We start from the raw sequence: 27585 nt of genomic DNA on the forward strand, positions 1-27585 counted from the left end.
CGTTACTCCTCATAGAATGAGGTTTACCTAGTTCGAACTAAGCACTCCACTAGTTTGAATTAAATTCGAACTAGCGGTTTGCCTGTGTAGCGCCTATGAAAGTTAATTTGAACTAACGGCTGTTAGTTCGAATTAACTTTGTAGTGCAGACATACCCTATGAGACCATGTAATAAAGAAAGGGTTTTAAACTGGGACCAGAGGATGTGATGGTGCTTTTAAAAGAATGCATGCCTGTAGAAGATTTTTTAGCTTTACCGTACCCTGTTGTTAATGACATTAATATTGAACAGATTGCATTGTATAAAAGCATGCATCAGATGTATTTTCCTCATGAAGATGTTTTGGGGAAAGTGTATGCAGATAAGCAGGGTGTGAAGCAGAAAAGCCAGATCAATTTGTTATGTGAAAAGTTGTTACACTGGTTAGCAGGGCTTGGTGTGCAGAGAGGTGCAATTCTAGACTCCCCAATTTAAAAAGATTTGTTATCAAGTTTTGCTGCCAGTAATTAAGTTGGCCTTAGGTTCGTTTGAATACACCACCTCTCCATCATAGGCGTGTGCACGGGGTGTGCCGGGTGTGCCCAGGCACACCCTAATGTCTGGGGCCAGCCAGCAGCTGCTAGAGGAAGAGGGGAATTTGTGACGGAGCACCACAGCCCCTCACTTTAAATTCCCCGCAGCCATCTACTGGGCACTGTGGGGCAGAGAGAGCGCATGCGCGGCATCCTCAAATGCCACGCAACAGGTGAGAGGGGAAAACTGGGAACTTTAAAACCCAGCGGCCCAGCTCCAAAAGCAGCTGGGGCCGGACTACAGACGGCAGCCTGAGCCATTTTTTCGGCCCAGGCCCCGCCCTACAGCACCACGCGGCGCCCCCGGGGCACCCCCGCTTGTCCTGGCAGCACCGCGTGGTGCCCTGGGGGCGCCCCCACGCATCCCAGCAGCACTCGGCCCTGCAGCATCATGTGGTGCCCCAGGGGTATCCCCGCCCAGCCCTGAAGCAGCATGCGGCACCCCAAGAGTGCCCCTCCCTGGCCCTGCAGCTTGGGCTGGCTCTGACTCTAGCCCTTCAAGCTGTAAGGCAGAAGCTGAAGGTAAGGAAGGGGGGGGAGGGGAAGGGGCTTTTGCAGTGGGGGAGGGTGGAGGGGGAAGAGGTGGAAGGGGCTTGTATGGAGGGAGAGGAGAGAGGGGGAAGAAAGAGGAATGCACCAAAGGGATAGGGTAGAGGAGACAAATGCTAGGGGGGAATTGGAGACAATGAGGAAAAGGGCAGGAGGGGAGGTGTCAGTGGGAGGGGAGACAGGGTGATGCTGGGAGAGGAGAGGGTAAGGGCATTGGGGATTAGAGGGGGAGGTGCTGGCAGAAGGCTTGACAGAAGGGCTAGGCATGAGGAAGGTGGGGTTGGAGCAAGTCGTGAGGACACAGGGGCATGAGGGGAATGGGGGCAGAGGGTAGTGAGGGGATGGGCATCAGGGAAAAAAGGGCAAAGGGGTCAGGAGCAATGAGGGAAGGGGGAAGCACCAGGAGGGTGCAGGGGTAAGGGAAGGTGCAGGTGCCAGGGGATTCTAGGGGTGAAGCAGAAGAGCAGACACCTGCAGGGGCAGCACCAAAGGAGAGAGGCAAGAGAGGTGTTAGACAAGGGGCTGAGGAGGGGTAGCTCACATGACCAGAGTGGGGCTACTGGAGGAGTGGGCACAGGGGGGAGAGAAGGGCTGGTGGAGGGGGGGCAGGTCTCAGGAAGGCTGAGGGCAGTGAAAAGGGCAGGAGTCAGGACATCAGAGGAGTGTGAGGGGTTGGGGGGCAGCAGGCACCAGGGGAGTTGATGGAGCAAGGGGAGGAGACATGGCAACAGAGTGGAAAGGTAAATATTTATTAATAACTTGGGTGCCACAATGACACATCCAAACAAGCCACATGAACTCAGTACTGGTACACAACACAAAATTCATTCTGCTCATGGGAGGAAACTCTTAGAGGGAACACTTCCCCCAGCCTCTCCACCCTGAGTTACTGTCACACACATTGGTTCAATGCAATTGCAGGATAGTTGCATGGGGAGGGGGAAGAGCTGGGGGGGACCAAACTAATCCCTATTGGTAAGAGGATGGTGGGAAAAGTCCTGGGGGGGGGGAGGGTCACATAACACTTTTTACTTTTGGTCATGTGCTCATCTTGCCTGGAGAGGGTTACCTCCAGAGGCATGGCTAATGGGAGCCAGGGGCGTGGTTAACAGGGGTCAGGGGTGTAGCTAATGGGACCAGCTAATGGGGGGTCAAAGTACATTTACAAAAAATTCTTTGGGTGCACCACCTAATGAAATGTGCTGCGCTTGCCTATGCTCTCCGTTGTCAGCTCTGGAAGAAAAATTGAGAGAAGTGTTTGAGTTGCAGAAGCTTGCCAATGCAGGGTTTAGACACCCAAAGAAAGTCTCTGCTATAAGCACTGAATTAAAACGAAACCACCTGCCAAATCAAGGTATATTGAGAACTGAGGAAAACAGATTTGAAAAATCTGGTTATCTACCCAGAGCCTTGGTGGAAAAACGAGAGGACATATTTGCTACCAGAACGGTTCTGTGTCACAGGCTGGCAAAACATCTCCCCTGGGAGAAAATTAAAAGAATGGACATGGATACCATATTTAAAGAACTGATGTATTGGGAAAGCTCAAAGGGAAGAGCTGCAAAACGAATAGGACCGCCATCTTGTACAGCTCGACCGCCATACTGTACGGAGTCGCCGCCATTTTGTGACCAGCCTTCCAGTTCTAACGGAAGCTGCCATCGTGGTGTACGGCATGGGGATTGTGACCACCTTTTTAATGACAACAACGAGCGTGGGAATTCTGATACTCAATGAAGATGCCAAGCTTTCCAGCCCCTTCAGATAGTGACTTCATTATTGTTTGATTTATATGGTAGACCAACTATAGATATTGAATATAATGGGGAGTTCGGAATAATCAAACAGAAGACTCTTGTGGATACCGGGGCATCTACAAGCCTGATATGTACTCGGCAGTCACCAACAATTAAGCAAGCTACTATTGATTATGTGAGAACATTGCAATCATATAATGGGAAATCATCAATTGTACCTTTAATCAGAAATGTAGGATTGGATCTGTATTGATAACCAGCAGTATCAGATTACAGGAATTGGATGACACCAGAATAATGGGTATTGATTTGATAAAAAAATTTGGCCTAATCATCGACCTTCCCAATAAAATGATATACAAGACGGACAATCATGAGGCTATTGGAGCAGTAATATCAACGTCTCATCGACTGGGTGCAATTAAAACCTGCCAAGAAATTGAACTGCCATCATGGGAACCAGATGTTCAGGAAATAGTGGGCCAACATATTGCAGCATTCACTCGGCACAAATTGAGTTTTGGGAAAGTCAACCATGAGATCCAAGTGCATGGACCAGATGCCAAGCCTTTATGACAATATCAATTTCCTGCCGAAGCACAGAAGGGAATCAAGGATACCATACAGTCATTATTGCTACAAGGAATCTTAGTTAAATGTACCAGCCCTTTCAATTCCCCCATTTGGCCCATGCGAAAGGCCAATGGACAATCATGGAGGCTTACAGTGGACTTCAGGGAATTAAATCATGTTACACCAAGAATGGCACCTGTCGTTGCTAAATATCCGGAAATTATTGCCCAGATAGCTAATGGCGCCAGGTGGTTCACTGTATTAGACATCTCCAATGCCTTTTTCTCAATACCACTACATCCAGAATCTTGGCATAAATTTGTGTTCACATACATGGATCAACAGTATACTTTACTCGAATACCTCAGGGATTTCATAATGCTCCTACAATATGCCACAGAATTGTCTCAGACTTATGGAAGCATTTAAAGCATGCCAAAAACGTAGTGAGTGATGTTGATGAACAGGGCTTGACAAATAGTGTAATTTACTCACCACGGGTGAGTAAATTACACCCCAGAAGAGCCGGTGCAGAGTGATCTGCTCATGCGCGGAGCAATCTGCACATGCGTAGAGTGCAGAACCATACAGCTGGCGAGTGGGACTCGCCGCCGCTCGGTGAGCCCTGTTGATATATATTGCCACTGAAGACAGGACTATCAACCTCGCAGTCCTAGAAGAAGTGTTGGGTGTGCTAGAGCAAGCTGGATTCGTTATCAACCCATTAAAAGCTCAGCTTGTCCAAAGAAAAGTAACCTACCTGGTAGTAGAATTGGGACAGGATGGTCGAAGACCAGATCATGCAAGAGTAAAGCTTATCTCAAAACTCCCTGCCCTGACTGATGTTCATTGTTTGAGGATGTTTTTGGGACTATTAGGGTTTTGTATGGATTTTATCGAAGATTTTGGTTTAAAGGCATGGCCATTGTATAGGTGATTAAATAATTCTCAGCCATGGCAGTGGAGCAGTATAGAGGAGGAAGCGTTTTCCCAATTGAAAATAACATCTAGTTCAGCCGGTCAATTTCAAGCAGTGTGGGCATTTATGGGTACATGTCCCTCGCCCAAACCCTTCACACACAGAGAGTGCCCATCTGACGCTGGCATCACGTCATGGCACTTGAGCACTTTTTGAAGCCGGAGGAACCCGGCATTATGAACTGAGGAAAAAAAGTTTTGTTTTGTTTTTTTTTAAACTAGAAACTGTTGAACAAACACTAACACACTAACTAACTTACTAACTATTAACTATTGGCTGACTGACTAACTATTTACACAATTCTTTCTTTAAACTGTTGAGGAGAAGGGAGTTGCTCTGTCTGCGACCATTGAACGGTAAGGAGGAACTGGCGGGAAGCCAGACTGCGCGCAAGCTAGCAACCAGCGCGAACAGCACGTGCTCCACGCATGCATGGTCCGGCTGGACCACAGCTGACAATTCTCCAACCTGCAGTGCTGGTATGAGCCTGACACCTCAAGTGGAGCACCCATAGGGACACTACCGAAGAAGTAACTGTTACTATTACTCCTAGAAATGTTGGGAAAAGTTGTTATAATGTTACAATATAAGTATGTGGCTGTGTCTACATTGGCACCCTTTTCCGGAAAAGAGATACTAATGAGACAAGTCGGAATTGCAAATGCCGCAGGGGATTTAAATATCCCCCGCGGCATTTGCATGAACATGGCTGCCGCTTTTTTCCGACTCGGGGCTTTGCCGGAGAAAAGCGCCAGTCTAGACGGGATCTTTTGGAAAATAAAGGCTTTTCCGGAAGATCCCTTATTCCTTTTAAAATCAGGAATAAGGGATCTTCCAGAAAAGGCTTTATTTTCCAAAAGATCCCGTCTAGACTGGCGCTTTTCTCCGGCAAAACCCCGAGCCGGAAAAAAGCGGCAGCCATGTTCATGCAAATGCCACGGGGGATATTTAAATCCCCTGCGGCATTTGCAATTCCGATTTGTCTCATTAGCATCCCTTTTCCGGAAAAGGGTGCCAATGTAGACACAGCCTGTGTGTATTTGAAGTGTTTATGATGGTCATGTTTCATTCTTATTAATTCAGAAGACCATTAAGGAGAGGATCTGTTACCCTGGGTATATTGGTCAGTGTTAGTAATGTATGTAAAATGGAGGTCATGCAAATTCCATTTTGTGAGAGGTTTAGAATTCAGTTATAGAACTTCAGCTTCCCGCCAAAAGTCAGCATTGCAAACGGCCCTTATCTGTGCACGCCTCTCAAACACTGTGCACTTGGCACTTTGATGTTGCACTCATCCCTCCAGGTTGCACACACCCTGCTGAATTGCTGCATGTGACCCTGATTTAATGCACCGAGCATGCAAGTCCCTTTTCCCGCCTAAAAGGCAATAAAATCCCCAGTTTGAGAAAGGCTCAGGCTCTCCTCCTTTTCTTTTCCTGGGTTCTGAGTTCTATTGGGTTTGTTAACATCTATGGACATTGTGGTATATGCGGATCTTTGTGTGATTAACTTAGGTGCTACCTGCCTGTGGAGATATGCTGCGTGAGAGGAGTAGGCTGGAGTTAACAGCAGCTGGACTCTTATCTTTTCACAATTCTTCAGGACCGGGTGACCTTACTGAAGGGTTAGTCCCCGCCGTATCCAGAGAAGAGCTACCGTCCATATGGTTGAGGATCACTTGACAGCCCTACGTCAAAAGACTGGGACTACTGCTTCGAGGGATCTCCTCACAGGTCCTCCTCTGAGGCTTCAAAATAGCCAAGGAGTTGTAAGTTGCAAGCTCCGACTGCAGGATTGTAACATATATCCTAGTTGTCTAAGGGTCTTTTCTATCTTCTTTCTTAGGGATAGGGTGGATTGTATTTGAAGTTGTTCCTGTGTTTGCATTTCCAAATTCTTTTCAATATATGGTTTGGCCCTAAACTTTGTTTGCCTGTGATAAAGATACAGGATCTATCAGGCATATCTTGCTTCAGGTTCAATTATATCTTTAGTCAGAGCGAGCCCTATTTACATTCAAATTCATTTCATAACCATTACAGCGTTCCCTGCGTAACAGCTTGGTGCTCTGGCTGGGGGAAAGGGCCTAGCAGGACTGAGCGGTGAGAAGCCCCAGAGAGCAGGAAGGCAAGCAGTAGAGGCTTTGTCAGCAATCCAGGAAGCAACCCACCCATGCCCAAGGCATCTTCTGTGACCACACCCCATCACAGTCATTCTGCATTACCAAGTTGATTGCTAGTAATACTGCATAGGCCACTTTGATTCATTATGTAACTTGTACATTATACTTAATCTCCTTGTAAGTGCTCCTGGATTTCATTCTCACTAATAGCACATGGAAGAAATCTTGTCTACTACTGTCTTGCTATCTGAATATTAATATGACATCATTCTGTTTTGGTCATCTACATTCATTTTTCTCCACTTAAAGCATTTAAGTGGTACAGATACAATTTTTAGCTTTATCACATTTGTGAAGGTACTCTAGAGGCAAAGTGAGTGAACTAATTTATTAGAACAATTTCTGGGTGCAAAGGGGTACAGATACAATTTTTAGCTTTATCACATTTGTGAAGGTACTCTAGAGGCAAAGTGAGTGAACTAATTTATTAGAACAATTTCTGGGTGCAAAGGGGTAGCTTTTGAACTTACTTAGAACTCTTCTTCACATACTGTAATATTAAAAAAAAGACAAAATTGTGCAATTTCCTGTATTTGTAGATTCTCACAAAAAAGAACTTGCTAGAAAGTGACAGTGTACATGAATTCCAGGGTTGTACATGTAGATGGTTTCTTATAAGAGGGAAGAACCTAAGAAGCTCATTTTTGGAAATTGTTTTAGCTACAGACTTGATCAGTAGTGCATGGGAGTTTTTACTATCCATTTCTTCAGTGACCTCTATTCAGTTCCTAGGGGGTAGGTGCTGTGACAATTGCCACACTTACTAGTAACTTACAAAAGTCACTAGAGTCCTGTGCAGATACAAAATCTGAATCCGCATCCATATTTGCAAGTAAATGAGCCACAGCTACCCACATCCAGACACAGATACCCCCGGATATGAAACGGTATCTGCAAATATGCAAGGTTCTAAAAGTCACTTCAAGGCAACATGAACTTTCCTCCTGCTCATTCAGGAGAGAATTATCTTCAGAAAATATTCACCAATTTTGTCCCCTAAGAAAACCAAGTACAAAGTCTGATGAAACTAGAGAGTGTTATTAACCATTCTTGCCACTTAAAAAAAAAATCTCATGGATACCTGGAATTGTCCAGAATACTTAAGTGCCCACAGCTTGCCTTAATCTAAAGATATGGATACTCTTTCAACACCTAACATTGTCTGACAAAGAGCAAGAACTTGAAAATGAACAGAGGATCAACTGTAAATTTAAAGTGAAGTGTCCTTTATGACCAGCAGTTATTTCAAGAAAATGTATTGTCTCCATGCTTAGTCATTTGGGGCTACTAGAATTACTCCAAAAAGGATTCTCATTTAAGTGAATTATCTGGAATTCAAAGTATAGTAAATGAGGGTCAATAACCCAATTTCATGTTAGGATATTAAGTGTACCTTTAAGAAGTAGAAAAAGTTTCACCTTTGTAAACACAATGGTGTATTAGTCAGTCAAATAAACCTTTTTAAAGGGTCAAGGAATCATTATAAGTGATTGGACCATGGGAGTCAAGAGCAACTTGCTTGACATAATAGAGTTAAAAACAGGAAGAATTACCACTTCTGACACTTGGTTTTTAAACTTAAAATTAAACCAACTTTTATTTGGAGCACATATTAAAAAGTTACAGCACTTTAACTCTTTTGCTGTTAAGTTATGCCAAACTACAACTGACACTTATGTAGCACAGAACACTTCAAAATTGTTAAAAATACTCCAAAAGCAGTCAACACCTCAAACAATCATACAAAAATTTTCCCAAAATTTATAATTTACAGAAAACTAGTTATGCTGCTTAAATTTTATCTATCTGTAAATAAAATGTATTTTGAATAATTTGCAGAAAGTTTCGTCCAATTCTGTAACTGCGTCGAACCTATTGCAATTGGTTGACGGGAAAACAGGTCCCCCTAGCCCCTACACATGACAGATTCTGCAACTGGTTGCTGTTAACAGATCCTTGTGTCCACGCTGAGTGCCCCTGAAGTTAGTGAAACTCCATGTGGGTAAGGGGGTCTGCCTATATCCAGTTACTTGAAAGATTAGGCCCAACAGTGTTGGTCTTAAAGGTTCTATATCTACTACATGTGAACTGCCAGGTAGTTGTATGTCGTTAGAACGTCTCAGGTAGCCACAGCAGAGTACTTTGCTTTATTTAATTTTTTTATAAGAAAGGCTTGAGGCCTAATAAATTAACAAGGAAATGAGTATATAAAATTATTCGACTTACCAATGCAGTTCTTAATCACAAACTCTTAAAATATCTGACCATGTTTTAGCTAAGTGCTCCAACACAATTCTAATATGTACCAGGTTAATAAAATTCATGCCATTATAGGCATCAGTTATTAAAAGATGACTAAATGAATTCAAGAGCTATATTCTCTGCTGTGATGTTAGATTTCCAAAACTTCTGTCCTCATCAAAATCAGTTTTAAAATGACTTACAAGTCATTTAACTACCTTTTCCCTCCCACTCACACTAATCGAAAAATGGCTCTCATTCACATCTATATTTTCTGGTTTTGTTGTGATAAGAGAAAGGAGTCTATTTGGAAAATAATTGGAATTTTTTTCCCAATCTTCACTAAACCAGCAGCCCAACTTTAAAAAAGAAATTCAGGAGCATGCCAAATTCACTAATTTTTTTTTGTAATAATCTGCTAGCATGTTATATATTGATCAAAAGAAAGGCAAAATAAGACCATTAGACAAGCCTGTTATATGGCAAGTCAGATAAAATTAATATAAAACATGAGGTGATAAGGATGTACTGCTAAACTTACTTTTCAATTTGTGCTTGAGATCACGAAGCGGTGTTCTGTAACTTCATTTATTTGGGAAAGATATATGAAACCACACAATTTAAAAAAAAAAAAAAAACCCCACACTTGCAACTATCTCTGGAAGCCTATTTTATAGTTGAACAGCAAATATTCTTCTGCAGTGTTTAACTGATAGCAGTACTACACTTAGTGAACACAAAAACTGGATGTCTTATCCTGAAGTAAAGCAATAAGGTGGCTTTATGCACTTAAAGAATATGGAGGCTTCTATTTGCTAATATTCATATAAAAGCAGTATTTTTAAAACTTAGTGTTAGCTAATAAGAGGTCTAAATAGTTTACTACAAATCAATACCACCCTGTAAATACCCCCTTTATTAACAAAACAAGTGCCAAATCTCATTACAGGGTCCAAAATATCTGAGAAATATTACCAATTGTTACCTTTACGTTTAGACTTTGCAAGACTAATCATTCATTTTCAAATAAGCCCAACAATGTGCAAAAGTTCCCAACATAACATGCTAGGAATAACAAGTGCTACTCAGACCAAGAAATTCTATTGAAATCTCAACTCTAAAATATGATAGCAAAGTCAGTCTCATACTTTGGGCAGTCACAGTGAAGATCCTGAACTGTCTTAGTTTCTACATAACCAGTTTCTTCCCCACCACGAGTTAGAAGCTTTGGCCTCTTCTCAGTGATACTAGGTAAAATATACTGCCATTAAAGACTTGGTTGCATCACTGTTTATAGTATTAACAAATGTACTACATGTAAATTTTGTTTAAATAGATAAATATTATTCTTGTGTCACCTGTACAATTTTCCTAATCATACAAGCATTATGTTCAGAAAGTGCTTCCTGTGAGAACTGCTTCAAATGAATGAATTAACCTTGCAAAAAATCTAACATTCCACAATATGCAATTTGTTGACCCTGCATTGTGCAGTCCCATATTTACAAAATACTTAAAAACTTTACATCTGTCTTTTACCATACAAAAAAGTGCAATTCTCTCACTCCACCTTGTGGAGCAACAACATTCTTCATAAATTCTACAGAATAGCAGCCTATGATAAGCAAATAAGGTGCTTAGCTTATGCCCAGGATCTAACTGGTTAAGTACCACAAGGCAGTACATTTTGTATACTGGCTGATTCAGTTCCTATGCTACGGTCGCAGTGGTGCTCCAGCCAGATTTGCAAGCTCAATAAGAGCCAGTGCACCATGCAGGCGTTCACGCTGCTCCTGAAGGCGGCGGCGGGCAGCTGAGGGAGACCTATTTTTTTCTTCATCATCCTCTTCATCAGACTGAAGATATTCCATGGGATCTTGCTGTTCCTGGTCAGCTTTCTGAGTTGTTTTGCTTTTCAAAGTAGGAGTGCGTTGCTCTCTGGTCTCCCAGTACCTGTGAAATCAAAAGTTTTACATATTTTATAAGCAACCACCAACTTGCACAAGAAGTTTCATTGAAAGCAGACAAGAATCTTTTAAACCACAATCATAAACCTCCCTGGATCATTTATTTCACTCCAATTATTAATTTTTCAGTCCTTTTTTGTAGACTTTAAAAAAAATAAAGCTTTCCACTGCAGAAGATGTCAATAGGTATTCAGCTCCCTGCCGTCACACACTTCTGTAATGCACATCCTTTTTACAAGTTGCTTCCACGTCTCTGTCATACAATCTAAGGCTTGGAAAGACTACTGTGATAATCTAGTCTGATCTCTGACCTGTATGTGTGTAGGAGAACTTCCTTGAAATAGTTCCTGTTTGAACTGGAGCATACCTTGGGGGGGGGGGGGGGGGGGAGAAGACATCAATCCTGATTGAAAAAGGTGCCAGTAATGGAAAACGCACCACAACTCTTAACTGTCTCAAAGACAAGGAGATGCTGAGTATTGTTATCCCCCTTTCACAGATAGAAATTAATGTCTCAAAAACTAAGATTAAATGATTTAGAAGTTTGTGGCAGTCAGCAATTGAACTCAACTCAAACCTCACAAATCACTGCCCACCACCGTCTCTCCAAAGAAGGAAATCAGCTCTTATTGCACCTATCACAACCTTCCCTCACATGTGCATATTCAACATGAGCACTGCAGCACTAAAGGGCACACTGTACTAACAGCTTCTGTAAATAAGCAAATAGCCACACAAAAGAAGAAGTGTATAGAGAAGGAAGAAAAGGTGAGAAGGAAAAGAAAAGTCTAAGAAACCCATTCAATTAAAAAAAGAAAGAAAGTTGAAGCAACTACCACTGGGGAAGCTAATTCTAAACTCTGGAATTTAAACAAATAGCACACTAGGGAACAGTGGAAATCATTCAACCAGAAATTAAAAAAAAAAAAAAAATGAAGGACAGAGGAAGCTTATTTATCATCTTTGGAATACAATGCTTCTATAGAACTTGCAGTGGCACATTAATCAAAATGAGACATCTGTGTAACCATGGAGGAAATATTAAGAATGTTCTGAGAATTTATGTCCCCAGAAGTGCTTAGAAGAAAAACGTTGAGTTGGGGCAATTGTGCCAGTGAAAGTTTTGTCAGTATCTGATGACAATGATGATTTTCCTTTTCTCTTAGAGGCTCTATGGAAATTCCATCTAATAGATTAATTCCTTCTTGTGGCATAACTATGCAGGAATTATTACATTCAAGAACTGCGAGGTAAACATGATGACTAGAGAAATAATGATGGACAGTCTTTAAAAACAAACAACTTACTTTGCTAGCCACTCAGCAACTGCTTTATTATCAGCTGTTTGTTTTTTACTCAGCCTGCCTGTAGGTTCTTCTCTCTTCAGCCTTGCATAAGGATGCTTGGGGCAATGACGGTTTGCATGTGTGAATCTGCTTAAACATCCTTAATTAAAAAAAAAAAGCAAGGAAATATTTAAGAAAAATAGTCACTTAACATATAAGCCCAAAATTGAAGAAACTGTCTTTCCTCTCTAAAATGTGGAAAATTCTGCATACAATACCTTATAACCAAAAGAAGTCTGTTTAAATATCAGATTATAATTTACAAGCAGGTTCTTAAAAGTAACAAATTTATGTGGTTGCACACAGATTTATTCCCCCTTCCCTTGAAAAGAGTATTTAAAATTCAGATACAGAGCACATGAGAATGGTACTACTACAAAAGTGATTCTACACACGAGTTCAGAGTGGCCAGCTGGAAGCAGGGCTATGGATGCAGTTGGCCGCTGTACAAGGAAAAGGTTTCCGTGCAGGTACTAATCATGGTGAGCCCCTCCCTTCCCTTCTACCCTCCTCCTTCACAAAAACCTAAACCACCACTCCCCTATCATCCTCAGCCTCCTTGTAGGACATTCAGGGTAATTGCCCAGCCCCAGTGGACTTGAGCCAGCACCCACAGTCCCTATGTGACTCAGCCATAGCACACCCAGGTCCAGCCTCAAGTATTCAGCTGACAAACTCCCAGCTCTCCTCCTCCCCTCCCCCTCCCGCAATCTTCTTGCCCTGAGCCCCCTCATACTCCATCCCACAATTAAATTTCTTCCAGATACTGTCATCTGGCACCTCCCCGCAACCTTCTGTCTCTGTGGGTCTCCCCCTCCCCCCGGGGAGTTGCCATACACTAGTACCCGTATGGAATTTAAAGCTATTTTAACCCCTGAAATATTACAGCCCAATTTGCCCATATTCTAAATACTGCCAGTTATTTTCTAATGCCTTACCATTTTCTGAGCAGACAAAAGGCTTTTCTCCTGTGTGGAGACGCTGGTGTGTTTTCAGCTGTCCACTCTGAACAAAGGCTTTCCCACAATCTGGATAGTCACACAAATAAGGCCTTTCACCTAAAAAAAATAGTTGAGTAGAATTTTCAGAATTATACATTTAAAAAGTCTGGACACCATCCAGTGATAGTTCATGGGTCTGTACTTCTGCTGATGACCACCTCAATCAATGAAGAAAGAACAAATCCTTTGTGAAAGATGTTAGCAGCCCACAAACAGCAAAAATCCCTTTCCAAAAAAACAAACTTGAAATTTCCTCAACTTGCTTGGTGGATATATATTTTTTCCTCTCTTTATATAGGAATGAGATGCACTGCACCTGTCAGTTTCTAAGTTAACTGCAAAAAACAACAACTCAGATATCTACATAGTTGCGGATAACACAATTGAAGTTCTTCCCCCTACAAAAAGCTGAAATGGCATTCCTGAATCCTTCCTACCTCGTTGACGTGGCTCTCTGCCAATGCCTGTTGCAGTTGCACATGCTCTGACCCAGGCTGACAACGCTTATGTTTACCAACTGGCTGGGGCTCAAGAGCCACATACCCAGCACCCATTCTCCTTCCCATCCAGTGCCTCTTCCAACTGCTATTGAAGACTGAACACAGAGCAGAAAGTGTCTACGTAATGCCTGCTACAGCACTTGTGCTCAGTTCTCTTCTCTCTAGCGCTGAGGCCCTCTGCTCTACATTGACCACAGTGAAAGCTGTTGTATTGTGGCTCAGTCTCCAAATATCCTCTCTTCCATGTGCAAATGGTTAAATTTTAATATATAATACAGTCTCCAGTTCAAAGTAATTAGCTAATATTATTAAGCCAGTGATTTTTTTCCAAAAAAGTTTTCATTTGTTGTTAAATTTATTTAGTGGCTTAGTTATTTTTCCTGTTGAGATGATATATGTATTTGTTCTTCTGAGGATAATTTATAAAAATGCATCTTGTTAACAATATACACATAAACAATGTGTACCTACAAGAGTGTGCTCTCACCCAGTCTTTCAGTCTAGCTCACCTTAGTCCCCACTCCCCACCAGGAAGAGGCAGGAGCCACCCAGTTTAGTACATGATGGACGACTCTTGGTTGAGGTCATTTTCTAAATCTGAAATACAGTTCAGAATTCTGCCACTAGGTGATGCTAAAGAAATACAAGACAAGGTCCATCTTTTCAAAGAAAGGGAAAGTCCTCTTGTTAGTCTTTAAAGTGCTACATAGTCCTGTATTTTGTTTCAGCTACACCAGACTAACACAGCTACATTTCTATCTCTTTTACAGAGCGCTAATATTTAGGGATAGGAGGGGGCCACTCCAGGAAAACTGAAATTTTTTTTGTAGAATTTCTTCTCTTCCTAATTATTTGCCATAAAAAAAAAATGTTAAGACTTTCAATTATTCAAACACAATATCACTAAGCCAATGGAATTTTACCTAAGAAAGGACATCAGGCTGAAATATTAGGTCAACTAAAGAAAAATGATGCATAATAATATCTATACTATTAGAAAAGGAGAAGTGTCTGTCACAGAGAACATTTAAGAATACACTGGAAGACTTGAGAAGTCTGGGTCTGGGGTGGGCCCTTCAGTGGCCTCCTGGATAAGGTGTCAGCCTCCTGGGGTTGTGGGTTTGAGTCCTGCCCCAGAAGCAGCTGGGAGCTTCCCCAGGGCTAGAACTAGCACCAGCTGAGGGTAGGAAGGTGGGTTACCAGCTTCCCCAGGGCTGGAGCCAGTAGGGGTAAGCAGGTGGCTCTGGAGCCACTTGCTTTAGCTGCAGGAAGTGGAGCAGCAACAGGCCTGGGTAGGGGACAGGCTGCAGTGGGAGCCACCTCAGCTCCAGTGCATGTAGAGCATCCTTGCTTTCAGCATCTCACTTGTGGCCCATGGGCCCAAGTGTAGAATGGAGGCTACACCTTGCCAGGAGCAGAACAGGTCAGGACAGGCTGGCCAGGATCCAGCCTGCTGGCACCTGGGTGACAGACTCCCACAGCACTCTCCAGTGGGTGTGAGTGCACAGCGGGGGGGGGGAGGGGCGGAGCAGCAGGGACACAGGCAAGATAGCAGTCAGGTCTGCTTTTGCCCCCCACAATAGGCCAACCTGAGTATAGGTCTACCATCACATTGGAACAGGTAATGTTAGTAATTAATAATTTCTGCTTTCCTGTTCTACAGGCAAAACTTCAAAAATAAAATGGGCAAATTGTATATTCATGAGATTTAACTAGCCAAATCTAGCAGTGTAGTAAAATATATTTAAATCAATGGAGTATCATCATCATCATCAATGAATTTTGCCTGATGAGTTTTCCATTAAGACTTTCTGAAGCGGTTAGCATTTCAAGGATGGAAGTTTAACATACAGGGGGAAAAAGAATGAAAGAGGGACATCTTGTGTGATCAAACAAGAATAGAAGAATTGGTGTTTAATTCTTATTTGATCTAGAAAAATAAACCACAGGAGGCAAGTTATTTTGGAGGTATTATGGAATATTTTATTTTGCAATAAAATGTCACAATCTCTCTCATGTACATACGAAAAATCCATTCAATTATGCTTAGTATAAGGAACAACAACTCACTTTTCAGAAGCAAGATGGATCCATTTTGCCAATGTATAATGTTTTAGCAAAAAATTAGTCATCTATATGTATTTTAGAATGCCTCTGAGTTTGTCGGTCTGCGAGTTTGTTTGTCCGAGAACTCCTAAATGGTAAGACTACCAAATTTGTTAGGCAGCTTCCTCTGGTCCTAACTTAAACTAAGGTCAGGGATAAACTGTGCCAGGAAAACTGAAGTGCCAAGAATAGAATTGTTTTCCGTAACATGGAAATGGAGGGTGCTGATCAGTGGAGAACTACACTGCAGAACAATCATTGGGGGCAGTGAGTGCAGAGGGCAGATATACTGCAGAGTGACCACTGGAAGCAGTCACACCAGCAGGAGAGCATCCAGCTGTGGATGGGGTTTCCCACACTGCCAGCCACCAGACTGGATAAATGGACCCCTGTACCAAAACAGTGGGGGGCACTCTGCCCACTAGCCCTACTGCCACACACCCTGGACAACCCTCAGGCTGGACAGCACAGCTCAGCCTTCACCCAGGAGACATCCTCCCACCCAGAGACCTGGGACAGACATGGTGGCCCACCTTCCCCCCAAAAGACTCCTCTGTCCCAAGGAGATGACAAGGCTGAAAATCATGGCCTGGCCCTGGGCCAGCTGCAAGTTGGTGAAGGGAGGGGGGGGCACAGCTGGCCCCTGGAGGTCCATCCCCCTGACAAGCTGCAGAGCAGGGGGAGAAGAGGAAAGCACCTGAAGGCCAGGCTGGGCTCCTGGAACCCATCTCCCTACCCCAGGTGAGCTGCAGGCCACCGCCCCCCCCCCAGGTGAAGCTGTCATCCAGGGAGCACCACTGTCACCACCACAAGTGGTCCCCAGTAAGCTCCCCCGCCTCCCATCTCTGAGCCCTGCACCTCCAACCCTGTGCCCTACCATTAAATAAAGCATGTACATTCTCTTTTTTAGAATTCTTTTAATACACACATACTACAGTTAAGGACTCATCCCATAACTCATCTCATGCCAGAGACATATGCAAGTTTTCTACAATTTCCCCCCCAAATGATGCAGTTAGAGTCTGTACATTAAGATGGTCAACAATTCCCACAACCCACAAGAGCTGAACTAAACAGAGCATCTAGATAAAGTTATAAAGTTTATATATGTATAAACTTTCATCTTCCTCAACTTAAATGCATGTTAACTTCATAACTGTTACTCCTAGGAAGAGATCTGATCTTCAAATTTAACCCACACGCAACCCACAAATAACAAACACAAATAGGGTGGTAATGAAGAAAATGAGAGGGTATATAATTTATTTGAATCTTGTCAATGTTTATTATACCTGCCCTAAAGCTCCCCTGCCAGTTTTGACAGATTAACATTTTCCCTTTCAGAGTTCACCCTTCCATTGATGTGTGAACCCAAAAGGGAAATGGAGAAAAGAAAGTGAAAAGTATTGTCAAATGTAAAGCTAAGAAAAAAAATACTCTTTCAGGCACTAAGTGTAACATTACAAAGCAGACAATCTTGTTTCTTTTCACCATAGCAATGAAAGTTACTCTGCCACACTTACTCCAATATAAACACAAGCAGTTACATGGAAATTACTTTTTGACCACACACACACACACACACAAACACATACACCCCCCCCAGGGAAAAATAGTAGCCCATTCAGTAACTAGCCCAGAATACTAATGGTAAGAAAGAAAAAAAGTTCAAAGCTAAAAGCCTAACTATTTGATACATGTTTTATACGCACAATAATACATTATTTTCCACTTACCAGTGTGAGTTCTTTTGTGTGCCTGCAAAGATTTTTCTCGTGGAAACACTCTGTTGCAGATATTACAACGGATTCGGCTGGATGAATGCTCTCCCTCACTTATTAGATCTCGTACTGTGTCTGCTCTTGGTCGGCCACGTCTAATACCATCCTATTAATAAGAATAATAAAAAAAGCCACCCTATGAAGAAACTGCAATTTGTTTAAAAAAAAATCAATATAGTACTTGCAGACAAATGATTCAGTCCACAGAAAACTTTTGAAATCAGGAGCAACTTTCTCAAAAGAAAATATGTGTACCAACACATCAAGGAAATACAGTTGTTTTAATAGCTTTTATTTTTCTCCATAATTATTCACGGAGCATTAAAAGAACCACATCAAAGGATTATTTAAATCCAGAGCAATTATTCTTCCCTTCAAATAAGTTAACTGAACTCCAGTTTCAAGGTCATTTAAAAAAAACAAAAAAACACAAGTAATCAAACACTTTTTATAACTGAAAAACACAACTGAATGCTATTTATATACACACACGCGTGTAATGGAGAGAGTTGGACCCAGGATTACATCATTATTTCTTGAACCAGTGTGCTTGAGCAGCTGTGATGAATGATTGTTTAAAAAGAGTAAGTTTAAAGTTTAAAATGTAGATAATGAAAACACAGCAAATAAGAAGTCTGAGTATCTCGGTCATCCTTAATTATGTTATGGGATGAGTCACCAAATGGCCCTATTATATAGTTTTAAAATGTTTTTCTTAGAAGGTTGAACAAGCTTATATGTTACAGTGTTCGTAATTTTGTGATGTAGTTTATTTCTTGGGTAGCTTCCACAAGTAGCAGAATTTCTCTCTGCCTTAATCTCTTTAAGGAAAGTAAATTCTTGAGGCAGAGTTGCTCCCTAGAAACCAAACATTGGTGTTGGGCCTTTGACTCCTAAAAAAGAGGGTTGTCTGTATGATGATTGAGTACTCCTGGCTCAATGATTGATGAATATAGTGTAAATAAAACCATCACTGATTTCACCTTTCATGATGAAACCTACTTATACACCACTATTATATAGGATCTAGACGTTGGGAAAAAATGTTGCTTTTAAAACGTATCAAACTAATTCACCTAGCTGCTATCTTAGAGAGTGTCAGGGTTGAGAGTCCCCTCCTGCTAAACTTCTCCCTCCCCTTACTACTGACATCATGAAATTATTGTTCCAACAGGGTGCATCATTTTAGATCAGACAGCACATCAATTTTAGATCAGACAGCACATCATAGAGCAAGACACAACAAGTTAGGACTGAACAGTTCTCTTTTCCATTATGCACAGTCCTCTAAGTCCCCAGGACCAAATCCTGAGGTCCATACATGGGGCTGGATCACCCTTGATCTATGCACAGAAAGCCACAGAAAAATGGGGTTCTTGCCTCTTGCCACAGACAGCACTTTCAGATGGCATCGATTTGAGCACATTTTTAAACTTCAGATCCAGAAAAGAGAAGGAATTTGTATGAAATACAAGAATGAGAAATACACAGGAAGCCTTGGAACGCACCGTTGTGAGACATATATTTACATATTTATCACTAATACAGGGTTTCTCAAAATTCCTTGCATCATGATCCCCCTTCTGCAGGCAAAAATTCATGACCCAGGGAAGGGGAACCAAAGCGTGAACCTCACAGATGGAGAGTTGCAAAGCTAAAGCTTAAGCCCTGCCACCCAGGAGGTCTCAAATGCTTGATTGAGTACTCTTGGTTCAGAGATTGATGGATATAGTGTAAATAAAACCACCACTGGTTTCACCTCCCATGGTGAAACCTACTTGCACACCACTATTATTATATGATCTAGACTTTGGCTTCAGGGCTGAACAGTGAGGCTCGGACTTTGGCTTCAGCTCTGATCCCTAGCAAGTCTAACACAGCAACCACATTAAAATGGGAGTAGCAACCAATTAGGAATGTTAGATGTTGTTTAATTTAATAATCATGTAACCGCACCAAATCTTATCAGTTACACCAGAGGTCTACAACCTTTCAGAAGTGGCGTGCCAAGATTTAACTTATTCACTTCTATTTACAAAACTGTGTGCCAAGGAGAAGGGGGCATGGGCAGGCTGGGTCTGGTGACCATATTTTCTGAACCAGCTGCAGCTAGGGAGAATGGTTTAATTTAAATTATTAAACAGATTAAGCGTTTTAACTTTTTCATGTTAGTTTATCAAACTTCATTTATTTATAACAGGGGTAGAGAACCTTTTTTGGGTGAGGGGCCACCGACCCACAGAAAAAAAATCAGTTGGGGACCACACAAGTGAGAAGCAAAACAACTCCTCAAACCCCCCCCGCCCCAACCTTCACTGATGTGGGCCCCAACTGAGACACCTCACTTTTCTGGCACTCCAGCCTCAGCGGGGTGAGTGAAAGGGACAGGAAGGACTGAGGTTCAGGGCTTCCCCCTTAGGCTCCAGGGTAGGGACAAAAATGAGGGGTTCAGTGTGTAAGACAGGGCTGCCAGCAAGTGGGAGAGGGATGGGGTACAGTATCTGGGAGGAAGGTGGGGTGCAGAAGGGGGAGAGGTTGCGAGGTATGGGAGGCAGGGAGGGTGAAGAAGCAGGCTGGGAGTAGGGTGTCTGGCCAGGGGCTGCAGAAGCAAGGGAGGGTACAGGTCTTGATGGGGGGATGGGAGTGAGGGGAATTGGGTGTGGGGGTCTTGGCATGAGGGGGGGACACTTACCTGGCTTTGTGCCCCCTTGCAGCAACTCCCACTGCCATGTAGTCCCATGCCGGCCCGAGAGGCCGGAGGGGCCACTGCCATGCATCCCAGGCTGGCCTCGGAGGCACCGCTGTGGAGCCTCCTCCTACCTCAGCCTAACCTGTTGCCAGGGAAGATGGAGGGCTCCAGTGGCTGCGCACGGGGGAGAAGGGAGGTGGCGTGTGGGACTGAGCTCCTGCTGCATGTGCCACTGAAAAAAAAAATCAGCTTACATGCCACACGTGCTGTAGGTTGCTGATCCCTGGGTTACACAACTATTCAATGATCCTTGAGGGCAGAGTTGGCAGTGCCATTCCCAGGGAGCTGCCTGCCATCCCAAGGTGCTGTCTCTGACAGAGACAGCAGCAAGGGGTTGCAGAGGACTCTAGCCGTAGGGGGCCCGAACTCACTAGCATTCCATGAAGCAATCTCTGTCCACAGCAAGCCCAGGCCTACCGCGGATGAAGGTTGCTCTGCAGCAGCAGCCCCTGTTCATGGGGGAGCCCCAAGCTCCCTGTGGACAGAGGCTGCTCTGGCATCCCGCCTGCCCTCCCCCACCTCCATGTAGCTGCCTCTGATAGAGAGGCAGCAGCTTAGAGGGTGAGGGGGACAGGCGGGAGCCTAAACATGCGGGAAGCCAATTTTGAAGCTGGCTCCTTGTGTGCATCAGCTCTCATAGAGCCCCCCGCTTGACCCCCCCCCCCCACACTGCTGCCTTTGATACAACTGACGGGGGGAGGGATAGGAGGGAGGCAGCTCTGTAGTATCAGGTGCTCATGGGCTCCCAGCTGTTAAGCTGGCTTCCCACATTCCTACTTCCAGAGCCACCTGCCCTCCCTGCTGCCATCCCACAGAGGCAGTAGTGCAGCGGAAGAGGGGGGCAAATGGTAGTCAACATATGTGGTGAGCTGGCTTTCTGCACATGCCAGCTTCTGCAAAGCCACCTGCCCTCCCTCTGCCTCCCACAAAGAGCTAGCTCACAAGAGGGTCAGTGGGGTTGCATATAGCTGATATCAGGCCTGTACGCAGCAGGGGTGCAAAGGGTGCAAACGCACCCTCTCATCAGTCCCCCAAGTAAACGTGAGGGGGCTTCACGGCTTGAGCTCAGCCTCCCTCCTCCCCCCTGCAGCAGGGAGCCCGCTCTGGCACTCCAATCTCCTGCGCTTCTCACTTGTGGTCCCCAACTGATTTGTCTGTGGGTCAGCGGCCCCAGACCCAACAAAGAAAACATGGGAATCTTTTGTGTTGGGCATAAGTTAATATTTTACCTTAAACCAGTCTCCCCAGCTGCAGCACTAGCAAAATGTTGTGGGTGTAATTATGTAATTAACAGCGAGTTTCCATGAGCAACTGATTGTCCATGGAAAAGTTTGCATTGAGCCAGGTGGGCCACCAGCCAAAAGTTTGAGAACCATTGTATTGGGGGACGGGAGAGCATTGTGTTGCGGAGGGATGGGCAGGCAGGGCTGGTGGCAGCGCAGCAGCAAACAGCGCCCTCTACTGGCTGGCCAGAAGCTCCAGTCACACACAACTGGCACTGGCCTCAGCCTCGCAGAGCAGGTAGAGCAGCAGTAGGCAGAAGCAATCAAGGGAGCCAGGGGACCATGGCGGCTGCATTTCCCACCATGATCCCAGAAGGTAATTTCTAGAAAATCTTTATTACTGTATACATTTTTACCAATTGCTGTTTCCACTCAAATTTTTCATTAACCTCTTTTAGGCGCACTCATTGCTTGACTATTTTGAACCCCTTTATATTTAAAAAAAATTGCAGTGCACATTTACAAAAAAAGCATCCCTCCCCCCGCAGAAATTCCTGCTAGAGGCCTGGATATGATTAACCAGTAAGTCCAAGCTTATTGGTTATGTAATCAACTACATGCTAATATCCCTACTGCCTGCAGTGGGTCCCCCCGCCCAGGCCTGGAGCAGTCTCCTGCCCAGAGTGGGCAGGGAGGTGCTTCAGCCCCTAATAATGGTTATTCAGAACAGGTAAGCTTTATGCCGATAAGCCTCACCCTTAAGATTAGCCATTTGCATGCCTAGTCCAGACTCTCGTTTTGAGAGCTGCAACTGTACTAGTTTTAGCAATGCTCATTTTGGAGGATTCCTATTTTAACACTATGATATAAAAGAGGATTGTTTTAGAGAGGCCTGAACCCTGAATGAACTCAGCCAGCCACCTGATTTGTAGAAGAATCAGTATTTAAATATCGACCTTCCGTCAGTTGCAACCAGTAGCTTGGAGGAAGTTTAAGTGTAACCAACTGATCGCCCTACCCACACTCGGTATCACAATCCAAACCAAGTTGCCAGAGATAATCCAGATCATTAGCTGGTCTACGGAATCAGTGGTTACCCAGACTGAGACTGGGAAGTAAGGCGCACAGCTGGACTCTTAGGCTACGTCTACACTGGCATGATTTTGCACAAGAACGCTTTTGCGGAAGAGTTCTTGTGCAAAAACTCTTCCAGAAGAGAGCATCTACATTAGCATGTGCCTTTGCGCAAGAGATGTGCTTTTGCACAAGAGCATCTATGCCAGTGCAGATGCTCTCTTGCGTAAGAAAGCTCTGATAGCCATTTTAACCATAGGGCTTTCTTGCGCAAAAAATTCACATTGCCTGTCTACATTGACCTCTTGCGCAAGAACAGTTGCGCAAGAGGGCTTATCCCTGAGCAGGAGCGTCATAGTTCTTGAGCAGGAAGCACTGATTTCTTACATTAGAACGTCAGTGTTCTTGCGCAAGAACTCACAGCCAGTGTAGACAGGCAGCAAGTATTGGCACAAAAGCAAGCGCTTTTGCGCAAGATTGCACCAATGTAGCCACAGCCTCAATGGTCAAGCCAGTGGGATTTGGGGAAACAGTCTCACTTGTGAAAAGTGGTCTGGAGTCAGACAGACACAGTGACAAGCTAACGGAGCATTCGGACAGGGGAGATTGCACCAGATCAAGGCCTGGGACGACCCCCACGCCCCACAGATTGCTGAGGGAGGAGGTGTCAGAGCGCTCCGCAGGGCGGCTCGCAGAAGCGCGGGCCACCCACCGCCCCACGCGCCTCTGCTCTGCGTCCCGGGGCCTCAATACCCAGGCGGCCCCCCCCAGCTAGAACCCCGGGCGTAGAGACCAGAGCGCGCCTGCGCACAGGAGCAGCGCCAGAGAGCCGTCCCGCCCTCCCCACCCGGCACGTGACCCAGGCAAACGAGCGCCCGGCGGGTATAATTTTGGCGCGCGAAGGTGTCGTCACCAGCGCACGAGCCGCACCCGGAAGTGACTTCACTTTAAATCTGGAGGCTGGCCAGCCACAGATTCACCCTTTAAACTCTGCAGGCGCCCGCCCTTCCCTATGCCCACAAGGGCCCCGCGGCGGCCGCGCCTCCACTCCCTCCCCGGGCCTAAAGGCCCCTGTAGCCCCGGCAAAGGTTTAATGCTCCCTGGCATGCTCGCTCCGGACTCACCTTCAAGTGGCTGCTGCTGCTGCCGCCGCTATCCGGGCTGCCCGCCTCCTCGTCCTCCCCGCTGGAGGCTCTGACCGCCCCTCCTCGGGGCTGCGGGACTGAGGAGGGCGCGGCGGTGCTACCGGGGCTGAGGGTCACGTTGTGCGCGTTCTCCCCCCAGCGCCAGGGGTACACCATAAAGTCACTGAAGCCGGGGCTGGTAGGGACGGGTGGGGCGGGCGCCGCCTCCTCGCCTCCCCGGGACGGTTTAATCGGGGTGGTTTTGATAACGGAGACCAGGACCCGCTTCGGGGAGTCCTGACAGAAGATCACCGGGGGGCCTGGAGGCGGCCTCTCTGCCATCGCGACCCCCTCGTAGGCAACAGGGTGGGGAATCTCCGTGGCAGCTCAGGCCCCCCTCTCCCGGGAGCGGAGATCTCACCCGACAGCCGCCTTGTCACGCCCGGATCAGCCTCAGCAACTCATCGCCGGGCGATCCTCGCCAGTTCTCAATATCTACCGGCCGCCGAACCGCGGATCCGCAGTGTCAGCGGCGGCCGCGGGCCATGGCAGCAGCCTACGGAGAAGCGGCTGCACCTGCGCTTCTCACGTTTGGGGCGGTGTCGCGTCCCCCACCAGGCTTTGGTCACGACAGAGCCCGAGCCGCTGCCGCGACCCCTCCGAACCTGCAGGCAGCCCGGCCCCGGCCGAGCCCCAGGTTTTCCCGCGTTACATTTCGCGCCTGGGCGGAACCAATCATCGTATCCCGTTGATACAGCATGGAGTGACAGCGGCGGCGAGGCAATCACCGGTCAGAAAATGCACGGTCGCGCCCCCAGGGGCGGGATCTGGGTGGGGCTCGCCCGCATCCCTGCGCCGCCATTGGCTGGGGAGCTCTTCGGCCGACAGAATTCGAAACTTCTTGGGATCGCTGGCCGGCGGCGGTGAGCGAGGCGATGCCCCGCCCTGCACTAGTTGCTCCGAAGTCCTGATTGGGCCCGCTTCGGGAAGGAGGCGGGACCATTGTAGCGTTACGGTGGGCTGTGAAAGAGGCCGGCTGAGTTTGGCGCGCGCTGTTGTTGTCTTATGCCCTTGGCCAATCGCGGAGGCAGAAGAGAGCTTCCCGCGCGCCCACCGCATTCATGACGTCACTCGCGTGTGTCACCTGCTCCAATTTAAAGGGGCCGGTGCACCGGTTTCCCTTCCTCCGTGTTACGCCAAGGGCCTTGTCCCTCAAAGCTAATGTACCAGCCGGGAATCGTCCATCTGCCCTTCCCTGCTCAGCATCCGGCCTGCAGCGCCTCCTCGGAAAGAGCCCGCTCCCGGGGCCCGCCTGGACTGCTCCAGGCTCCGCCTCCCTTAGTGCCCGGGTGTTGCTGCGGGCGAGCCTGGATCTCCCGCGCTGCGCTAGGCACCGACCGAGCAGCGCGGCCCGCACCCCGGCGCGGGAGCTGTAACAGGCAGCGGGCGGCCTTGTCCTCGGATGGGCACGTCCTCAGGCGTTTCTCTGCCAGCCGCGAGGCGGGGCTGAAAGTGACTTTCATTAGCAAACGGCGCTGTCGCTCCCGCGATGCCCTCAGGGGCCGGGGCTCGAAGAGGAGGCCCTGGCAGACGGTGATGGGCAGCAGCAGTCCCGCCCTGCCTTTCGCCGCTCTGCTAGAAGACAAAAGTTCCCCAACGAAAGGGATGCTTGAGAACGTGTTTGCCCCGGGATGTAGAAGGCGCATCTTACAACGCTGTTAGGGGCTCGTTGATACAATTGAAATGGTAACTAGATGAATAAATACCATCGATATATGGGTTGATGGTAACTGCCCAAGCCAGTCGTTGTAGATGCTTCCACGCAGAAGTGGGTGTGTGCTTTTTCAAGTGTCAGAACCATTGTCCCATAAGAGCGGGATGATCAAAATGAGGGGGAAAAACCGACCCTGTGTTTTGAAGACTGTGCTCTCATCTTGAAATGGCAAACATCTCACACCAGAGATGGCATTCTGAAGTGTTCCTGTTACTCAGATTGCAAGAGCATGTGAAGCTCTGTCTTCTGTTTTGGGGTTGTTGTTTTTTTTATTAACCTGTTTTTCAAAGTTCTGCAAGTCAGTATCCACAAACAGAAACAAACCTCATAATACTTAGGGGACAGTTGGCCATTGGGATATACAGCTGTAGTTAGAGGCTATCATAAATTATTCAGAACTCTTATTTTGTGCTGTTAGAAGTAGCCCTTAGCTGCAATGGATTTTATTATTATTTTTTTTTTGTATTTGATTTCCTTACCCATTACATTCTGTGTGCACTAGAGTAATCTATATGAAGAGAATTATACGCTGAGTGAGCTAACCTTTCTAGCTTAATCAATGTACAGACAAGTTTGGTCCATTCTGTGATGCTTAAGAGTTCTGGGCGTGCAGCCAATTTATTGCAATGCTATTTTGCAGAGTAATAGATCCAGTTCGCTTCTTGGTATATGTCCATTGATGTGTCTTCCCAGTAACACAACATATTGAAAAGTCCTAATCCAGTTTGAGTCAGTTACTTACTCTGCTCCATATTGTGACAACAATCAGTCAATGTATCCATAATAGGAAAAATGTTATCTTCAATACAAGTACTTCAATCAGTGCTGGAGCACTTGGGATCTTTGTTTTTCACATGCACAATACACACACTGTAGTGTCAAACAAATTAGTAAAAAAAATTATATCTCTACAAGAGAGCACATGATCCATATAACCAAAAATATTCCCAAGTAGCACCTGATATGTAAATAGTAGCAATATGTTTTCTACTGGACAGTGGAATTGATGTTGGATAATATAGCATTTCACTGCTATTAATTGTGTAAAAAAAAAATAAAAATTGCTTGAACTGATCTAACCATTTATGTTGTAGCTCCCAACATAATTGATCTCCTAAACCCTTTGGTTTACATCCCTGCCAATTAATCCTGCACTGGGATCTGCTAGCATGGACACTTATACCCTAGAAGATTCTTAATGCAATTAATACTATTCCACATGTATCTAGTAATCCATAAGGGCAGATTTGCATTACAAATCTAGGGATTACATCAGCTTTTGCTTTATCCATCTCAGTTTTTTTTTAAGGGTTCAAAATTGGGAAGCATGAAAATATAACTTGTGAACCCTGTTAATATTTAATACATAAATACTACCTATCCAGTTTATAAAAAAAATCAGCATTAATATTTGAACAAAGTTTAACAGATAAAGATAAAAGATTTGGAAAGAGATGCGCCAGTATCCGTCCGTGCCAATTTAGACGTGCTTTTGTGCAAAAAAGCCCCAATTGCCATTTTCGCTATTGGGGCTTTTTTGCGGAAAACAAATATCAGCTGTCTACACTGGCCCTTTTGTGCAAAAGGACTTTTGCCCGAACGGGAGCAGCGTAGTATTTCCTCAAGAAGCACTGATTTCTTACATGAAGTAGTCAGTGTTCTTGCGGAAATTCAAGCGGCCAGTGTAGACAGCTGGCAAGATTTTCCGCAAAAGCAGCTCAGTGTATATACCTAAAACGATAACTGAATTCTTTTTTTTATTATTCATTGGCATAGATCTAGTCAAACTTCTCCTTTGAATGCACCAAGTTACTGTGTTTGGTTCACTTCCCACACTGGACCCACCTAAATGCTTTTAAGTTCTCTTTATTTGGGCAGGCTAGTCGCTCACTCATCTCTTGTTTTTCTGTCTCTGTCTGTCTGTCGCTCTCACTCTATTACCCACTAGTGGGATCTCACAGCCCAGATGCCTGAAGGCCATAGGACCAATGCTGACCCTCTACATTCAATATCTTAAGCCAAGGGTGGACAATAATTTTTGATGGGGGGGCCACTCCCAAGATTTTGGAAAGTGGTTGAGGGCCAC

General features: G+C 45.2%; 1 protein-coding gene across 2 annotated transcripts; it reads right to left on the reverse strand.

Annotated features, from left to right (window-relative positions):
- Positions 1-8182: 8182 nt before the first annotated feature.
- ZNF367 (zinc finger protein 367) lies at positions 8183-25318 on the reverse strand. 2 transcript variants are annotated; one of them, XM_075931834.2, is made up of 5 exons: positions 23726-25315; positions 17511-17661; positions 13106-13225; positions 12129-12267; positions 8183-10807 (listed from the first exon to the last, which is right to left on the reverse strand). In XM_075931834.2, the coding sequence occupies exons 1-5, from the start codon at positions 24065-24067 to the stop codon at positions 10570-10572; spliced, it is 990 nt and encodes a 329-aa protein (XP_075787949.2). In that variant the 5' UTR covers positions 24068-25315; the 3' UTR covers positions 8183-10569. The 2 variants fall into 2 exon arrangements, with proteins under 2 accessions (XP_075787949.2, XP_075787950.2); XM_075931835.2 differs by lacking the exon at positions 13106-13225 and having other exon boundaries at positions 23726-25318.
- Positions 25319-27585: the final 2267 nt, after the last annotated feature.

The sequence above is a fragment of the Pelodiscus sinensis genome, chromosome 6 (assembly GCF_052426305.1).
Source record: "Pelodiscus sinensis isolate ZL-2025 chromosome 6, ASM5242630v1, whole genome shotgun sequence".
Classification (NCBI taxonomy): Eukaryota; Metazoa; Chordata; order Testudines; family Trionychidae; genus Pelodiscus; species Pelodiscus sinensis.